Consider the following 17,784-nt stretch of genomic DNA (forward strand, 5'->3'; position numbering starts at 1 on the left):
ATCTCTTGATTTCTGAAGCAGTTTATTAAAAGTAGAATGCAAACATTAAAATATTAAGAAAATTTTGCGTACCTTTTGTTTACTAAAAGCTTGTGCTATGAAAGGGACATATCATTTCTGTATTTAGTATTGTTGGGAATAGAACCTTTACTAGAGTATTTTTTTACAACAATAATTAAAGTTTTCTATATTAATTTTATAATCTTAAAACCATAAAATATGTTAAAATATTTTATGGTATTGAAGAAAAGGTTCTGTCTATGAAAGCTTGTAGACATACCTAGTAAAATATTAATGAAAATATTGTTTTGCTTTAGATTTACTTTTATACACGTCTGACTGAATTGAGCAGTTGTTTCTGAAAGATGAATAAATAAGTTGTTCCAGTAGTAAGTTTTTGTTAATGCTTGTTGTATCTAGGGTGTATTTTAATATTTAAAGTTTTAAACATTTAAAGTATTTACTATATAAAATCCTGCAAGGCTAGAATTATTGGAATAAGCTTTGCAAACTTACACCATGGTTTTTCTGTGGTTTTATCAGACTGTTTCTATCAAGTTTACTTATGGACAGACTGGAACAGGCCCTCTGTGAAATGGGTCCCTGTGGGGCAGAGCAGATTACAGAGGCAGAGGTTCCTGTTACCCAAGTCCTCTTCTTCTAAAGTTTGTCTGTGTGCTCCAGTTCCCCTTCTTTGCTGCATTCCTTGCCTTTCTATTTGCCTCCTCTTTGGGGCTGTAATGAATAAAATATAGTTTTCCTTTGCGTCACAGCCAAACCCTTAGCAACATAAGTTATATAACGCTCGCTGTTGCTATTTCTGTATTTCTGCTAGATCAGAAACACAGACCTCTGTCCTGTGTGACCTCCTAAGCACAGTCTTCAATAAAAGTGTCTGGGAAAAAAATCCAGTCTGACCTTTTTTCCCTTTTTGTTCTTTCTATAGGAAGCCATTGAAAAGTTTACCTTGTTTGTTATATGGAGACTATAACCATTCATAGGTCTTTAATTCATAAACTTTGTAGTTTGACATAGCAAACCAAAATTGTCAGGAAAGACGATATTGAAATACTGTGCAATTATAAGCTTTAAGCTTTGTGTCATCTAATGTGATTTTTACATGGAGCACTGAAATCTCTCCCAGTTGTAGAATCTGAACTTCCAAGTCTTTACTGCATTTATCCTTGCAGTGCTGGTGGAGCTGAAGTGCTCCTGTTCTGGTTTCATGGTTAAGGAAATAAAGTGTACAGTGCCTGTATAATTTCCACCACGACGCACAGGAAGGTGATGTCAGAACCACAAAACCATTCCTCCTCCCTCTCAACTTTTAGTCATATTTTTGATAACTTCCTCATTGTCTTCAGCCTCTCAGTCTTTTTCTTTTTTGCCTGCCTACCACCCAGCCTGCCCTATGTATATGCTGTAGTGTATGTTATAATTATGTATTTGCTTGAGAAGTATAATAGTGGCTGGTACTGTGTGAAAAATACACCTAAGCCACAGACTCTGCACTTCTTATTGCCTTCCTCATTTTTGGATGTAAACTTCTGCTGTCTTAAAGTGCTGCCATGATTGAAGCCATGGAGAAAGACAGCTGCCACTTTTGCAGGCTGTTGCAGTTAAATCATCATTCTTTTACGATATTAAGATGAGGTTTTGGATATTTCTCCAAAATAACAGTGGAGACCCAGCATCTTGTCCAAATTCTGGCTCAGGAAGTTGTTACACATTTAGCCCATCATAATAAACTCATTAGGTAAGATCTAATTCCTGTCCTGGTTACCTGCTGTTACCTATTCAGCTTTCCATAGGAGACTGAGGTTAGAGTTCATTTCTTCTAAGAGGCTTTTTGGTGGTATAAAAATAATGCCAGGAAGAGTTAGAAATGTTTCATACAGGCTTTCCCATATTTCAGGTGCTAGAAAGGAAATGTTTATGGTTTTCTTCCTCCTGTTTAGAATTTACACATGTAGTCATGCATTTAGCAGAACATAACTTTTCAGTACAACCAACTCTTAAAATATATCTCCTTGTTTTATTATAAATGAGTTTTAGGATTTAAATTGTGGTCCACTAAACCCACAACTTGTAAAACAGCAGTTAAGTTACCAGCTTGCTAGTTCACCATTTGTAACTACAAGATATTTTGAAAAGTAGCTGATATGGCCTTGTATTATTTTTTCTATGTATGTAGTTTAATAATTATTAAAATGAAAAAAACCTGCAAATTTAAATTAAAATCCTATTCGCTGAAATATACATATTTTAATAGTATCTTCAAGTATAAAATATCATAAAGTAAGGGGAATTAAAATACTACAGTACAGTATTTCTAGGATATAGTGGTTTCTCAGCAAAAGCTGTAGAATTTTGAAACTTTTAAAAGGTTTTTTCTGCTTTTGTTTGTTGTTAGTGTTGGTAAATTTTACTAAGTAGCAAAATTAGATTTAGAGAAAAGATTGTTTCTTTTTTCCCCCAGTAGAACAAATGAGTGTACTCATTTACTATCTTATAAATAATCTTGTGATTCAGAAATGTAATTTCTGGCAAATTTGTGACTCCTTTTGAGTCTTGGCCAATGAAATTTGATTGAAGTTTAGGTAGGAAAAAAAGTGACACTCCTGCCAAGTTTTTGTCAGTTTTATGATTTATAACTCTGAACATTGGAAACTATCCTTGCAATAGAACTGGAAACCAAGTAGAACTGATCTGAACTCCAGACATGTCAATTTTGAAAGGGCAAGCAACAGACTTCCTCATGCCAAAAATAGATTTCATGCTAAATTATTTAAGTGTATTATTTGATCACACATAAATGACAAATAGTATTTTTCACTTTGGACCTTTTTTGTATGGTAGGGCAAACACAAGGTCATTTTAAATTTAGATGGGTTTTGTTAGGTCAGTCTGAAATATCACACGCTCAAAAATTGTGGTATTTGGTGCTGAGAAAAATGTTGCGTGCTGCTTTTATTCTTCGTGTATATTTGTTATATATTGATTGCAATGAAGAGACTATTTTAGACTCCTGCAGCAATTCAAGTAATGTGTACCACTTCTGCACTTTTCTCTTGTAGAGTGTAAAATATGTATGAAGACATGTCTGAAGTGTAAGTACAGCAGGGCCCTTGGGAAGCCTTCTGGAGCTGTACCTTGAGTAATTTCAGTCCAATGCTGACAAAATATTTACTGGCTTATTTTTGTTTGTAGGTCCGCTTTTATCCATATTCTCTGAAATGTTCAAGTAGGATTCTTACTAGAAACTTAATATTGAAATTGCTTTATCTTGATTATGCCAAAAGTATAAATATTTCCCCATAGTCTAGCAAATACATATGGCTATATTGTAGTAGGTGCTTTGGAGACAGCCACTATAGGTTCCCAGCAATTTCTATTGAAAAGTTTTGTATTAAGGAACTTTTAACCTTTGGAATCATCTGCTTTGGAGATGAAAATTTCCTTTTCCTGTTCTTAGCCTAAGCATTTTTGTGCAAGCCATACATTTCTTCCTCCCTTAAGTAAAGTTTGTTTTATACTTGAACATTGTCACAGATGGGTAGACTTGTGCTCTCTGCTCTGTCTGATTGTATAGCTGATGAGTATGCATTTTATATGGTTTGAATTTGGGCTCGAAAGAAAGTACTGGGTGACTGAAAATGGAGGGGTGCACATGCACAGAGCTTGTAGTGCATCCAGTGCATCTGTGGCACTGCTGGGCTCTGGTTGCAGTCACAACATCTGCACACCTGGAAATGTTTGATTTCTAGGGATTTGTAACATCATTAAGCAATCTGTATCTGTACAACAGTTACGTTATTGACTCTCAAAACCCCAGGAAATGCTCAGAACCTGACCACGTACCCACGTTCTGTTCTCCTTTTCTAAGTAGTGGAAATAATTTTTCAGTTAAAACTTTAATAAAAGTTTTACTTCCCCTGAGTCTCTTTTTTTTTCTTTCACCAGCCATAACCTACTAACATTTCTTTAAAGTATTCATGGTGGTATGATTTATCCTGTTGTGATAGCTGCTTCATGACATTTTCTCTCTCTTGAACCATGATTAATTTCTTTGAGGCCGAACCAAGAATACCTGTCTTCTGTGGCTTATTGGTTCTTTCAGTAGCTTTTCCTAAATATGTAAACGTATTTATATGCTTCCACAATAGCTGAAAATATGCTTATTAATCAATGTACCATGGCTTGTGAAGCTGAAGTTTGGTTGTAACTAGTTTTTAAACTATATTGGGCTTTTTTTTTGGAAAGTAAAGGCAGCTCCTGAGTATGTTTTATTGGTAATTTTTCTGCTTTAAAATATATTATTTGAAAGCAGTTTCAGTATTGTCATAATTAGGTTCATTCATTGATGCTTAAGGGGTAAAAAATGTATCCTTTGTTATTACCACCAAATGTACAATTTCATCCTCATTTTGCTTATATTTACAAAATCTGGGTATTCAACTTCCATGACTACTTTTGTAAGTTGTTTTCTTCTGCTATTGCTCTGAAATCTTCTGATGTCGCTCTGCACATTAGAAAAGTTATGTATTTTTAAATTTTTATTAATGTATTTATTACATTTTGGTGTTTCAGTAGTAATGGAGAAGACAAGTTGTTATACATTGCAGTTTACTGTAATTTAGAAGCTGACCTGTAATTTATAATACATTTACCAGGAAGACTGCTCTTAAATTATTTCATCTTCAGACATGTAAGCAAGAAGATCCACTGCAAATCTATCTTGACAATTATTCAGAATCATAAATGAAAAGGTAGAAAATGGAAAATTTAAGGATGCAAAACACAGCAAAGACTTTTTCTCCCCTATATGTAATGTGTTTTGCTTGTAAATGGAGCCTACACAGAAGTCAATCTTGCCTCATGTAACATAACTGACTTTAGAACTAGTTATGATAATTCTGAATTTTATTTTCTCTTGTATCTCTGAATACAGAGCAATCCTTCACAAATTTTATTACTAAAATGTATGGGTTTTGCTATCTAAAAGTGCAGCTATTTACAAAATATGCAGTCAATGCATCTTTTATCTTCCTAGAAAAATAATTAGTTGCATTTTTTCCTTGTGTTACTTAACTTTCATAAACATTTTTGCCTTGACAGTGTCAGAGGTGGCAGGTGCAAAATATTTTATATATCCTAAATAATGGAAATAGATAAAGTTGCATGGAGATACATGGGTGTGTATATATAATACTTTCTCCCACTTAAAATGGATCTTTCACCAGTATAAACAGTTTAGCTTATGTTAATGATTTAGGCAAGAGTTTAATATTAAACTACTGTTTTCTCAGTAGTGCCCTCCTTGTCTTGTGTTAGCTGGTGACCTTCGTGTTGAAGCTTAGCATTTGTTGCTGGAGCAAGACCACCCCCCTCAAAAGAACTGTTGTTTTTGTACAGTAATCTAGAAGAGACAAGGAGAATTTATAAATCTGCTGAAAAGGTTATGAAACGGTCTCAATTGGCTTTGACTGCAAACTTTGACCTGTTTGGCCGGATTTTGGAAACCGTGCCAAAATTTGATTTAAAGCAGTTCTGGGAAGTTCTTTAAGATTAAATTCCAGCACTGCATGACTGATGTGCTAGTGATATACTTGCAATATTAGACAAGTGTTGCTTCAATACATGTTTAGCCTTGTACGGATCATTCACCTAAAAGTAAAAATTATCTCAAGTCTGATTCAAAGAAATTTGTTGACTCTCAGTATGATTTTAAAAGGTCTGTTTAAAATTTGGCATCTTGATATTCTGTTCTTTACGCCTCTCAGTAGTGAGCTACCCCTGCTCCTCCAAAACAATTTGCTATGCTTTTTCTTTGGGGAAGAAAAGGTAGGAAAAAGTTCTAAACACATTGTACTGGGGTATGGTTTCCATAAAGCTTTTCAGCCAGCAGTTGCTGAAATGGTTTTATTCAGCACTCTAATAACACGTGGCTGGATTAGATGAATTTTGAGATGGAAAGCTTAATCATACATTTTTTTCATCCCTTTGATAATCAAGAGACATTTGGTGTGCGAATGCTCAGGTTTCAGTGGAGAAAAATCTCTCCAGACTTCACAGCTGAACACCAGCAAATGTGTATTTGTGTCAGAAAAGCTTCTTTATTCACTCAAAACAGAAAAAAAGAACTTTTAGTTATTTTTCTTATTTACTTAGTTCTTTCTGATGACTTGGAAAAAAAAGAGTACCTTTTACCCAATTTAGTAGTTTCTAGATTTGAGGAAAACAGTATAATAAACTTGGTTTGGCCACGTTGAGTAATGACAGTGTCCTCATACCCACTATGTTGGATGGATGCTGCTATGTTGTTTTATGGTCAGGCAACTGATTATTACATAAAATATTAGTCACATTGAGGTGAAAGGTATTTTTATTAGATTTTGTTGTTATTGATATTTCTTTTGAATATTTGTATAATTGCTGTAGGTTTTCCCTTCTTTTATGAATGGGGGAAGTGGAAGAGTTTTTGAATCCTTTGTCTTTAAGTAATTTAACTATCTAAACTGTATTCTTAAAGTAATAGTAAATTCAACAATTTCAAGTATGTATGTCTTAAATCAGCCTTCTGCATAAATGTTTTTCAGAAACTTAATAATTATAAAATTGCTAACATGATGCCTTATGCCTTATGATGAATTCTCTGCATCTCCACTTACTTTATTAACTTTGCAACAATTAGCACAAGTAGGGCCCTCTCAATTACATCAGTTAGAGTCTATTTGCACTTGCTCTGTGACAATTTTGCAATTCTCTGCTGTTGTTAACTTCTGGTAAGAGAATATGGAATCATCATTTACGGGATTCCTGTTGAAGGTGCTCTGTAAGCTACAGATGGCTGCCTGGTCATTGAAGTGGGTGAAATAATGGAGCTGGGACTTCAGAGCAGCAGCCTGTCAAGTGAGGAAGTCATGGCAAGGGCTCTTATTGAGAGCAGGAGTGACAGACTGGAAGGAAGAGGATGTTGGTTGTGGATTGGAGCTTGAGGAGAGCATACCTACCAAATATAAACATTAGAGATCAGGTATTTGAAGGTGAAAAAGACATTTTTCATCTTGGACTGCAGGCAGTCTTTAAGAACAGCATAGAAATTAAATGAGACAGTAGATAGAATTATTTTTAAAATCATTTTCCTCATATTAGATTACTTTCTAAATATCTTAGCAGATAATTAATGAAATTAATCTATCATGAATTATTAGTTGATTCAGCAAACTGCTTATAACTCATGCAGTTTCTCATACTGACTATTGGTCCTTGGAAAGAAGGGAGGCTACCTAATACCTGTTCTCCTTACGTAAATGATTTTTTTAATGAGTACTTTTATGGTTTTAAAATGAAAGATGGCTTTTGTCAGCAGTTAGAACTCAATTGCTAGAACTGTTTCAGACCTGAAGAAATAGTTGTATGTCAAACATTTTTTCCCCCCACTCCATACTGTTAGTCTAATAAAGTACACTGTATCTCCATAGAAGTCTCTTATCACCTGAATGTAACGGTTAAAATCAGAGATAAGAAGCTGGCAAATACTGAGGTAACCATTGTTATTGAATTTATCTTTGTAGATGTAAGGTAAAAGCAACTGTCTTTTACATTTGCTGGCTTGTGTTCTAAAGCATTTCACAATCATAAAACAAATGTATCAGAATATATATATATATATTTATATCTAGAAACATCCATTAAATGTCACTATCTAGTTGTCTGTGAGATTTAACTTGTACTTCAAATCAGGGAAGTCTAGGCAATGGAAATAATACTTATTGCAGGACATAGGATTAAATGACAATCATTAACCTACTTGGAAAGCAAGTGCTTACAATCCAACCCTCCTGCTCAAGCTGTTTAACAGATATTTTTTGATTTGGGGTTTTTGTTTGTTTGCTCATTTGATTTTGAGTTTTTTTACAAGTATAAGCAAATTTGCTGTATTTTTGATGCTTTAAAATTATTAATGGGAAATTCTGAGAAGTAATTTGATGGTGAATATAATCTAGAGTATGTGTACAGATTTTTCCTCTTTACTCTGTGGGGTATTCATGTTTTAATTTCCTGTGTAGGAAAATTAAGCAAGGATAGCGCATAATGCATTCTATTTAATTCAGATATTCAAAGACTATAAAGTAATGAACTACTGAGATTATTTTGTCTGATGACATGAGTAAGACAGACTATGAGAACTAGCAGAACACACATGGCTGGTTTTAAGCTGAGTGATGTTGACTGTGATATTACTTTTTGATGAATTATGCTTTGTAAGATTTAGTTCTCCTTTCCATTACCTATTAGTATATCTCTAGCTGGTATTTCTGAGACCACCTGATTGTCTAGATAAGTCTGTTCTGAACTGCTGCTTAGCAAGGTGCTCCTCCCATGATATAAGGCTCCTTGTTTCTGGTGGCCTTCAATTGACAGTGTAGAAGCACACATTACAAGTGTGCATCCTGGTATCTGGGATTGTTCAGTGCCAGGCACTTGGGTGGCTTATAGCAGGCACTGGCAGGCCTGTGAGTTATCTGTCAGAAAAGGGAAAATTTGGATTTTTTTCATTTTTTTTTCATTAATTGCATACCAAACTATGGATATACAGCTCTAATTTCCACTGTATCTTCCATTTTCTCTAATCTCAATTGTCAGCGATTTTCCATGTGCCTTAGTTGGAAACAGCTTGATTCCATGCACATTCTGATTTCTGCAAAAGGTGTAGATACCAATTCTGGAAAATGTTTAAAATCACACTTACCTCTTGTGCACCTTGAAAGTTAGGAGGAATATAGCCACCAATGCATTGGCTATGTTTGAGTCAGGAACCCTGATAGATTTTATCTCTCAGACAGTATTTAACCCTACCAGACATTATAAAAGAAAAAACTCACTTGTATTTAATGACATATAGTATTTTGAAGAATGGCAAGGGTGATTAGGCATCTTTACTTGCAGCTTTCACAGCTGAATTTGGACTTGTTCAATAATCATATAAGATACATTTTAAAACGTTTTCTTCTACTGCCTGTTGGCTTCAGGAATGTTTAATGAATATTCTATATATATACTTTTGAAATGATGCTAGAAAAAAAATTGGCTTTGTAATGTATTCACATGAATTTGCTGTGACTGTACCTCCCTGTGGCCTGTTGCAGGACATTTTCCTACCTTGTAGGAAAAACAGCATTAGGGTTTTCATTTCAAAGCAAACCTTTAGATGCCTTCTGATCTGATTAATCAGTTAATGTCTCTTTAAAACACATTTTTCCTCTGTGGTGCCTTTGAGGTATATTTTAATGAAAACTGTCTGGCTTGAAAGTTCTTAGCTACCATGATAGCTTCAAAAAACAGGAAAGGCATCACTTATCTTTCAGGTAATATATATAGTGTAAAATATAATTTAATGTAATTTAAAAGTGAGTGAACAGAAGTTCTTCAGGATTCTTGAATAAAGTTCTGAACAGTGTAAAAATGAAGGTTTTCAGCAGATTCAAAAATCATTCAAAATTTAGGCTGAATATCCCATCATTGTGAGAAACTTGTATTTTACAGAAGTGCAGTTGTCTTCATAGGTTTTATTCTATTATAAATTTCCCTTTGCATCATAGACATTTTGGGGCTGGGATGTGGTGGCCTTTAATTTTATGGTAAAGGTTTAAGGTACAATTGCTCAAGTAATTTGAAGCTGTTTAAACACACAGACCTACTCAGACTAACTTCAGATTTGAAGACTTCTTTCTTTTCCTCCTCTTTTTTGGAGCAGTGAAGAGTAGGGAAATTCTGAGTTATGGATGATCTTTGAGTATGTAGTTTTATTTGACAGAATCCTTTTTATTAGAAGGATGCAGAGATGGGAATGTCTTTTGGGAACTTCGCAGCAATATGATCTGATTCTTCATTTCTTAGTCATTGGGTATTTTTTTCTTTCAATTAGATATATTTGTGATCTGAATAATGATGATTCATTGTTATAGTATTTTATCTTAAGTTGGGAAGAGTTGTTTAAAAGGTTAAAATTTAACTATGACAGAAAATACCCACATCTTTTTGTTTGAAATACCTTTCTTTGTTTTGTTGAGATTTTTTACTATGTGCCATGAATTTAGGGTTCATGTTTCTTTGCTTCCTTACCCTGAAGAGAGCCTTAGGTCTAGAGCAGGCTTTACCTGTCTGATGAACCATAGTTTGATGTCTGAAATTAGGTGGGATAAGAATAAGTGCAAGTGTTTCCCTACCTTAACCCAGAGTTGTTGCCGTCATGGGAGGATGGTCTATGAAAACAAAAATGTCCTTTATTTGTCACAAGAGTGACAAACTAGAAGTGAGTCTTATAGTAAAGAGAAGGACAAGAAGGAGAAAAGGTATAAAATTATGACACTTGGGTTGATTGTAAGAATAATGATTTTGTTATGAAAGTATTATATACAGAAAAGAGAAAGATGACAAAATTGGAGGGCTCACTCTTAAGGTAAGGAAAAAGTTTGATATGAAAACAAAAATCTTTCATTAGATTGTATTTATAATTTATAAAAATGCATATATTTAAATCCATTTTTTTCTTACACAAAATAGCAGATCATTACCTAAATTTCTATAGAGCCTTTCAAAGATCACTCAATTTTTTTTCTTTTCTTTTTTCTAGTTGCATTGAAATCATCTAGCTCTACCAGACCAGAAAGAAATGGCATTCAGGAAACATCTAGAACAGGAAAGTGTGGAGAAGGGATGCAGATCCTGGAAGGAGAACTCCTATTGCAGGTATGTTTTGCAATAGGCATATTTTACAAAGACTTAAGTTTAAAAAACCAAACACCTGTATTTACCATACTAGATGCCCAGTGATGAGATAGAAAAAGTTTTCTTATTGTAAAATTCTTTCCTCATTTTCTTTAGGGTAATATTATCTTGCCTTTTTTTTTTTTGGTAGTAGAGACTTTAGAGTGAATGTTAGAATATTGGCTCCTCTTCAGTGTTTCTAAGTAATTTATTGGGGAGGTTCCCATCTCTTTGCATCTGTTGTTAATAAAGATGTTAATATAAAGGAACAGTTTTTATAAGGGACAGATAAGTTACTGATTTACTGTAAATTTGGTGACTAATTGTCTGAAAGAAACAATTTTTAACTTCAAAGACCTTGGGCTTGCTGAAAGATCATGCTTTCTCAGTTTGAAAGAACTCAGCATGCAGAGTGTAGATTCAGGACAAATTTTAAAATACTTTGAATAGCTTTTATATGAACTAATGGAAAATATTTATTTAAAAACTGTAGTTTTTTTTTAATTGTCTAGCCTGTTTTAATATCCTAGAGTGTCAAAGCTTATGGATAATTCTATACTACCAAGTCCAGATTGAACTCAAGAAATTACAAATATAGGTATTACTATGTTCTAACTAGTTTCACAGAATGGATTTTATGGAGACCCACAGCTCCATTTGAAATATGTTGTTAGTCTGTCTTCTACACAGGTTCCTCACTGATGTATCTACCAGAAGTGGCAAATTGTTCAGTCAGAGCCAATTGTTTCCTTCAAACAAAATGAATTTCAGAGTCCAAAGACTAAAAATGAAAACAAGTTCTTAGAATCCCACAAAACAATTGTTTTAAATTGCTGCTAATTGAATTTTTTTTCCTAACCAACTTAAAAAACTAGGACATTTATTTCTAGCCTTAATAGAGTATGACAAAGAACTGCTGTGGAGTTACTGCCAGTGAGCAGGTTTTTTTTAAACATAAAAGAACCTAAAAAGCTGAAATATATGGTTTATATTGGAGACATCTATTTAATCTGAAATATGAGGGGGGGATTATGACTTCTGACTGGAAATGATATGAGGAAACTCTTTTACAGTATGAAAATGAGGTGGGTGATATAGTTATTACTGAAAATTCTGCCGCTCTTGGGAAGTAAATGAACCAAATTTCTTAAATGAATTTGTTTTGTAAATATTTTATATATATGAAAAAATTTATGAGAATGAATATGTAGATAGAGTTTTCTTAGGTTATGTAACAAGTCATGAGTGTGATGAAATTAGGAATTTTCCAGAAGATAGTGGGAAGCAGTAAGTTGTAAATATTGGCAAAGTCCTTCCCTTCCACTTATGCTCAGAAGTGTTTTGCGTTACACAGGTGAATAAATGATAACTGATGATGAATGTTTTCCTTTTATTATCTCCCTACTTTTTTTGGTTTTTCCAAGGTGATACAAATAAACACCCTATTGTTTGCAATTGCTTTTATTTGTTCATCAGTTGTTCTTGCTTGCTTCTTAACAAACAGAAAATTGTCTTTAATTTCCAACATAGAAACTGTCTTACCAATTCAATATATTGTGGAAGCAGAGATCAAATACATAAATGTGTCTTTCTTAAAAGCAAGCTATTTAAAATCATTTAAATTATTTCAAATTCTTATTTTAAATACAAAATCCATTGCAGCCCAAACAAGTTTATTAAAAAAAAGTGAAAGAAAAATTATAACCTTTAAGAAATTTTAAAAACTTAATTCTCAACAGTAATGAACAACTTTGTAATTACCTCTTTATTAGGAGCATTGAGAGTATTTTTAGAGGCACAAATATCATCTTCAGTTCTCCAGAATAATGCACTCACTGAGAAATTTCATTATGTGTTTTCAGATAATTATTTTTGGATTGCATATTGCAAAAACCTCCATTAGAACTCTTCTCCCACTTACTGGTCTATCCAGATATATGCATTTTACAGAATTTTTGGCTTAAATAATGCTTATTGCTATCTCAGTAACAATCCTGGTTCGAGATGACCTGTGTACCAGGGCCAGTGCAAAATATGATTGAATTCCAGGCACAGAAAGTGTAGGTAGCTCTGTATGAAACGGACCAGAATAACCAATTTTAACATTTGAGACACAGTTAAATGCTGTGCAGCTTGCAGATGTTTTGTGTCAAGCAGCTGAGGTGAAATGCTCTGCAGAACAGGTCAGCAGAGGACACCTGCCACTGCAGCATTCTGCAACCATGGAATTGTTGCGAGCTTCATCAAAACCAAGGATTCTGTGTAACCACTCAACATTTCTTGGATTGGCCATGCTATTTAATTCCAGATTATTATTGATTTTTATCTCATTCTTTATTCACTTAAAATTTACTAAACCTACGAGGAGTTTTTATTGAGCTAACAATTGTTTATGAGAGCAGAATAATAATAATATCTACACATAAAATTCGAGCGGTTCACAGCAATTAAAGACCAGTCATTTAAGAAGATATTTCATTTATATATTTTTACTTTGTTGCAGTAGGATATATGATATCCTTCACCTACTTTGCATTTTCTATGTACAAAAATTCTGCATAAATAAAGAGGTTTTTTAAAAAAAATAGTGTTGAGTATGCTGGCCAAATTTGCCTTTGAATGCAGCTGAGGAAATTAAGTGGCGCAATATACTCAATCCAGCCCCTAGAGACTGCCTTTTGTTAAATCTTGACTGAGATCCATAGAAGTAAATCGGCACCTTTCAGATGAGCTGCCAAGTCACAAATGTACTTTTGTACAAATGTTTGCTATCACAACAATTGCCATGGACCCTATTGATTGGAGTGCAGATAAATGCCCTTTGCGTGACTTTGAGTGTGGAGCCGCCTGGTCTGCTGCTCCACCGAGGGGGAAATCTCTTCAAAAACATTGTTTACTTGCAACAGTCTGCTTTTGCAGAGGTTTTCTATTTTAAGTAAACTATAAAATGTTTTCTTGGACTATATAGGGGATCTTGATATCTTGATTTCCTGTCCACAGTGGGCTGTCTGCACTATGAATGGATTTTGGGACTGGGTTTGTGACATGGCTCTCGTTTGTGCTGTGGGCAGCTGGGGGTATCCAAGGCTTGAGCCACACAAACATTGTGAAATGTGTTTGATGTTAGATAAACTTATAGTTCTTTATATATGTCCCTTGTCTTCTTCAATCAAGGGTATTGAAAAATCATCAACACGGATTGTCTTCTCCGCTGAATTTTAAAATAAAGTTAGGGTTTTTTCGTTAAATCCAGTTTTCCTCATTTTAACACTTACACTATAGAGAGATGCAATGAGGAATCCTGTTTGTGCTGTCAGATAATGATGTGCTTTTGCATGCTTCACATTTTATTGGGGGACTACAGTATAGGTAAACATAGAGACACAATAATTATCTGGAATTTTATCTCTGAAGCTGACAGATTGCTGTGTTTCTTCCCCAGGCGTTAAATGGATTTGTGTTAGTCGTTACAGCAGATGCTCTGGTGTTTTACGTCTCTTCCACTATCCAAGACTACTTGGGATTCCAACAAGTAAGTTTATTTTTGCTTCTATTTTTTTCAAAAGTTTTGCCTAATTTCAGGGAACATCAGTGTTCATATTTAGGGCCTTAAAATTTTTTTGTAATAAAACTCTCAGTTAGGTACTTTAGGTTGAATTACTTTTAAATCATATTTTCTGAAACCATATTTTCTATCAGCTTCCATAGCCAGGGTGTCAGGCCAAGCACAACAGGAATATAATTTCCAAAGTTGAGTTAGGCAAGATAGGAAATTTTCACACCTAATTATTCTTTACTGGAACAACTGTTTGAAATTTATACTGTGGTGTTACCCAGTTTATGATGCTGAGTGAGACATAATTCAATGGGAAGGTAATTATTTTAATAGAATCCTTTCATGAAAAATTATTTCCATATGTCTTGAGCTTTATAAATATCAAGTGACTGATTTTGGTATTTTTGGAATTTGTTCTCTTGCTCATGTTTATTTATTCAATTATTAATTTCAAGTCAAGCATTTGTTTTTTACTATTTATGGTGCAGATTACATATGGCCGACTTCACTGGGCTTGAAAACCAGGTGCCAAAGTACTAAAGACTGAGGCATAGCAGGCAAATTCTGCCTTTGTTAGAAAACTCCTGGGATTACTTTATGTGAAGATGATAGTTATAGTTCTCCAAGTATATCCATGAATACTGCATATTGATAGATTCAGCTGCTGTCTAAACATAGCAGGAAACCTTGCTTGGTCCTCAATTTCACGTAACTGATAAGAGATTGGGGAAAGTTTGTTTAAAAGAAAATATTTCAAAAAACCCCATTTTTATTCCTGGGTTTATATATTACTTCAATTCTGGGGAATAAAAAAAGAAAAAAGCTTGGAAAACAAATGGGGTGTAACATTCATGAGGTAATGCTAGTAAATCAAGTACATGATATAGAAGTAAAGTCTTAAAGTTACAAAAAATTAGCATTTCTGGCAATTTATTCTGGAAAATACTGATTGTTTTATGAAATTCGTCATAGCGAATTTTGACCTAGGCTTCTGCTTCTGCCAGTTCATCTCAATTACATTAGATCTATGTTTTATTTAAGTATTTTCTGCTTGTATAATGGTTGAGTTTTTGAAACATGCCAAGAAACAGGATCTTAACTCTTGTCAGTCAACTGAGTCTTTTCTTGACTATTTTGGATGGGTTTTTTCCCCTTAAATTCCTTTAAGCACTAATCCTTGCTCTTGAGCCTTTGCCATTTAGATCACATTCCTAACCACACAATTGGTATTGGAATAAGGGCTTTATAATTACATGTTTTAATGCATCCTTAAGAAGGGACAAAGCTTTCAGGCAAATTCACTGTTTATAATCTGCTTGGCTTAGTTTTGTTAGTTTGGTTCAGGGTCTTTAGCTCCTTTTGTATTCCTGTAGCACCTATAGTGGGTCAAGTCAAATACTATGTGGTAAATACTTTATTTACCAGTATATGAAGTTAAATAACTTAAACACAACCTAAGCATAGCATTTCCAGGTCTTCTTAGGTAGAAGCAGGTAAAGAAATAGTTGACATAATGGAACTTCTTTTTCTAAGGCAATATTTTTTATTATTGTTTCCCATGCTTATAGTCATGTGTGTAATTGAGCTGTTCTCTGCGCTGCTAAAAATTGTTTCACGAAGCTTTGCCACCTGCATGTGGTTGTATGTATTTATCCCTGAGAAAAATGGATTTTGCTGTATCCATAACAGTGTTGTCAATGAGACAACTTGTACCATATTGTGATATAATTTTCTTATTGTTGTTCTCTCTCACCTTTCTCCTTTTGTTCACAGTCAGATATTATACACCAGAGTGTATTTGAATTGATTCACACAGAAGACCGACCTGAGTTTCAACGACAGCTACATTGGGCATTAAATCCTGCTCAGTCAGGAGATTCTGGACCAAGTGTACAAGGTGAGAACAGAATTTATTGTTTGCCTGTCAGATTAGTTGTTTGCTTTTGGGCTTTTTTAATTTGTTATTAAAAAAAAAAAGAAAGATAATTTTAGATTAATAACAGAAGAAATAGCATCTTTCAAATTTATTTTAATTTTATGGGCACATTTAGTCAACAGTGACAATTACTATTTTTTGCACTTTAAATATGCACTGTTATTCATAGCATTAAAGTACTAATTATACTTTAAATTGGAAAACTTTATTTGGAGTATAAGTGACAATGTTTCTTAGACTGATCAGTCCAAGGATATGCTAATTACAGTGTTACTATAGGGAATAGTGCATTCATTGCCACATAGAGCAGTACTTCTCTTGGAGATAAAAGGGGAAGAGAAATAAAAAAATTAAATAGATGAGCCTTTAAGATCAAGAAGTGTGCATGTTAGAGCAGAGTTGTCACATGTTACTGGCTGATGCTTAAGTGAGCTGCTATATTGAGAAACAGCTAAGGTGAAACATATTGCATGTGTGTCAGAGCAAAGATCTGTAGGTGCAGGTTACGTGTAATCCAGGAAGCATGTGCCTGCATCACAATGACAACAAAGCCATTGAGACAACTGCTCCATTTTAATGCTCCCTTTGCACAACAGTTTTTTAAACACGTAGATAAAATCTTCTGTTACTGTGACATGATTATAGGGCATTTATTAATCCATAACAAGTCCATTTTTAAAAATAAATCTTTAAGTAATTGAAAAAAAAAAGAGTACGGAAATGCCATGATTTAGTAGAGAAAGATTACTGTGTTTGTAACACACCTCAGTATATTTCAGTGTTTCATTTAGCAGTCAACGTTGCTACATCATCTCTAGATCAATCTCCACAGGTCGGCTGCACAGCTAGGTAATAGCAGAATTCAGTAAAGCAAAGAGTGCAGTTCTCAGAAACCAAATTTTCATCCTGCTTGCTTCAGAATGAAATTGTGTTCTATGGACCTTAAGCAAGTGCATATGAATTTAGAAAAAGTTATTTGAAAAGAATGACACCAGGTTGGATTGGCCTCAGATTTGACTGAACATTAGGATGTGCTGAGCAGGATTACAAACAATTTCTTGTTTTGTATGTAGTGTTTCTAGGTTGCTAAAAGCTGCTAATTGTGCCCCATTCCTGGAAGCATCCAAGGACTGGGTGGATGGGTCTTTGAGCAACCTGGTCTAGCTAAAGGTGTCCCTGTCCATGGCAGGGGGGTTGGAATTAGGTGATCTCCAAGGTCTCTTCTATCTCAAACCATTCTATAATTCAATGATGACTTTTGAGCCTCAAGTGGCCTAAAAATGTTTGGATGTTGAGGATTTTAAACTGAATTCAGAATTATAGCAAAGGATAGTGCTATGACCATAAGGATCCCCTCCATTTTTGCTAATTTAATCCATTTCTTTTTTAATGCATTCAGCAGGCATTATGTAGATATTTATAGATATCTCAGACTCAGGCACAGATTCCATCCTGAGTCTGGGAACTGATTCTGCTTCAGTTAGCCTGGGCTAGTTATTTCTCACTCAGTACTCTGGTA

The 17,784-nt window shown here is 34.2% G+C and overlaps 1 protein-coding gene across 1 annotated transcript in view; it reads left to right on the forward strand.

The window, feature by feature from the left end:
* Positions 1 to 17,784, forward strand: part of AHR (aryl hydrocarbon receptor) — a 62,702-nt gene that overhangs the window by 27,744 nt on the left and 17,174 nt on the right. Inside the window, exons 3-5 of the mRNA XM_054273654.1 lie at positions 10,640 to 10,755; positions 14,216 to 14,305; positions 16,103 to 16,226. Of these exons, the coding sequence (XP_054129629.1) occupies positions 10,640 to 10,755; positions 14,216 to 14,305; positions 16,103 to 16,226 (330 nt within the window). The remainder of the gene's footprint in view (positions 1 to 10,639; positions 10,756 to 14,215; positions 14,306 to 16,102; positions 16,227 to 17,784) is intronic.

Source organism: Melozone crissalis, unplaced genomic scaffold (genome assembly GCF_028551555.1).
Source record: "Melozone crissalis strain CALT ecotype California unplaced genomic scaffold, PUWL_Pcris_2 ptg000016l_1, whole genome shotgun sequence".
NCBI classification, from domain to species: Eukaryota; Metazoa; Chordata; class Aves; order Passeriformes; family Passerellidae; genus Melozone; species Melozone crissalis.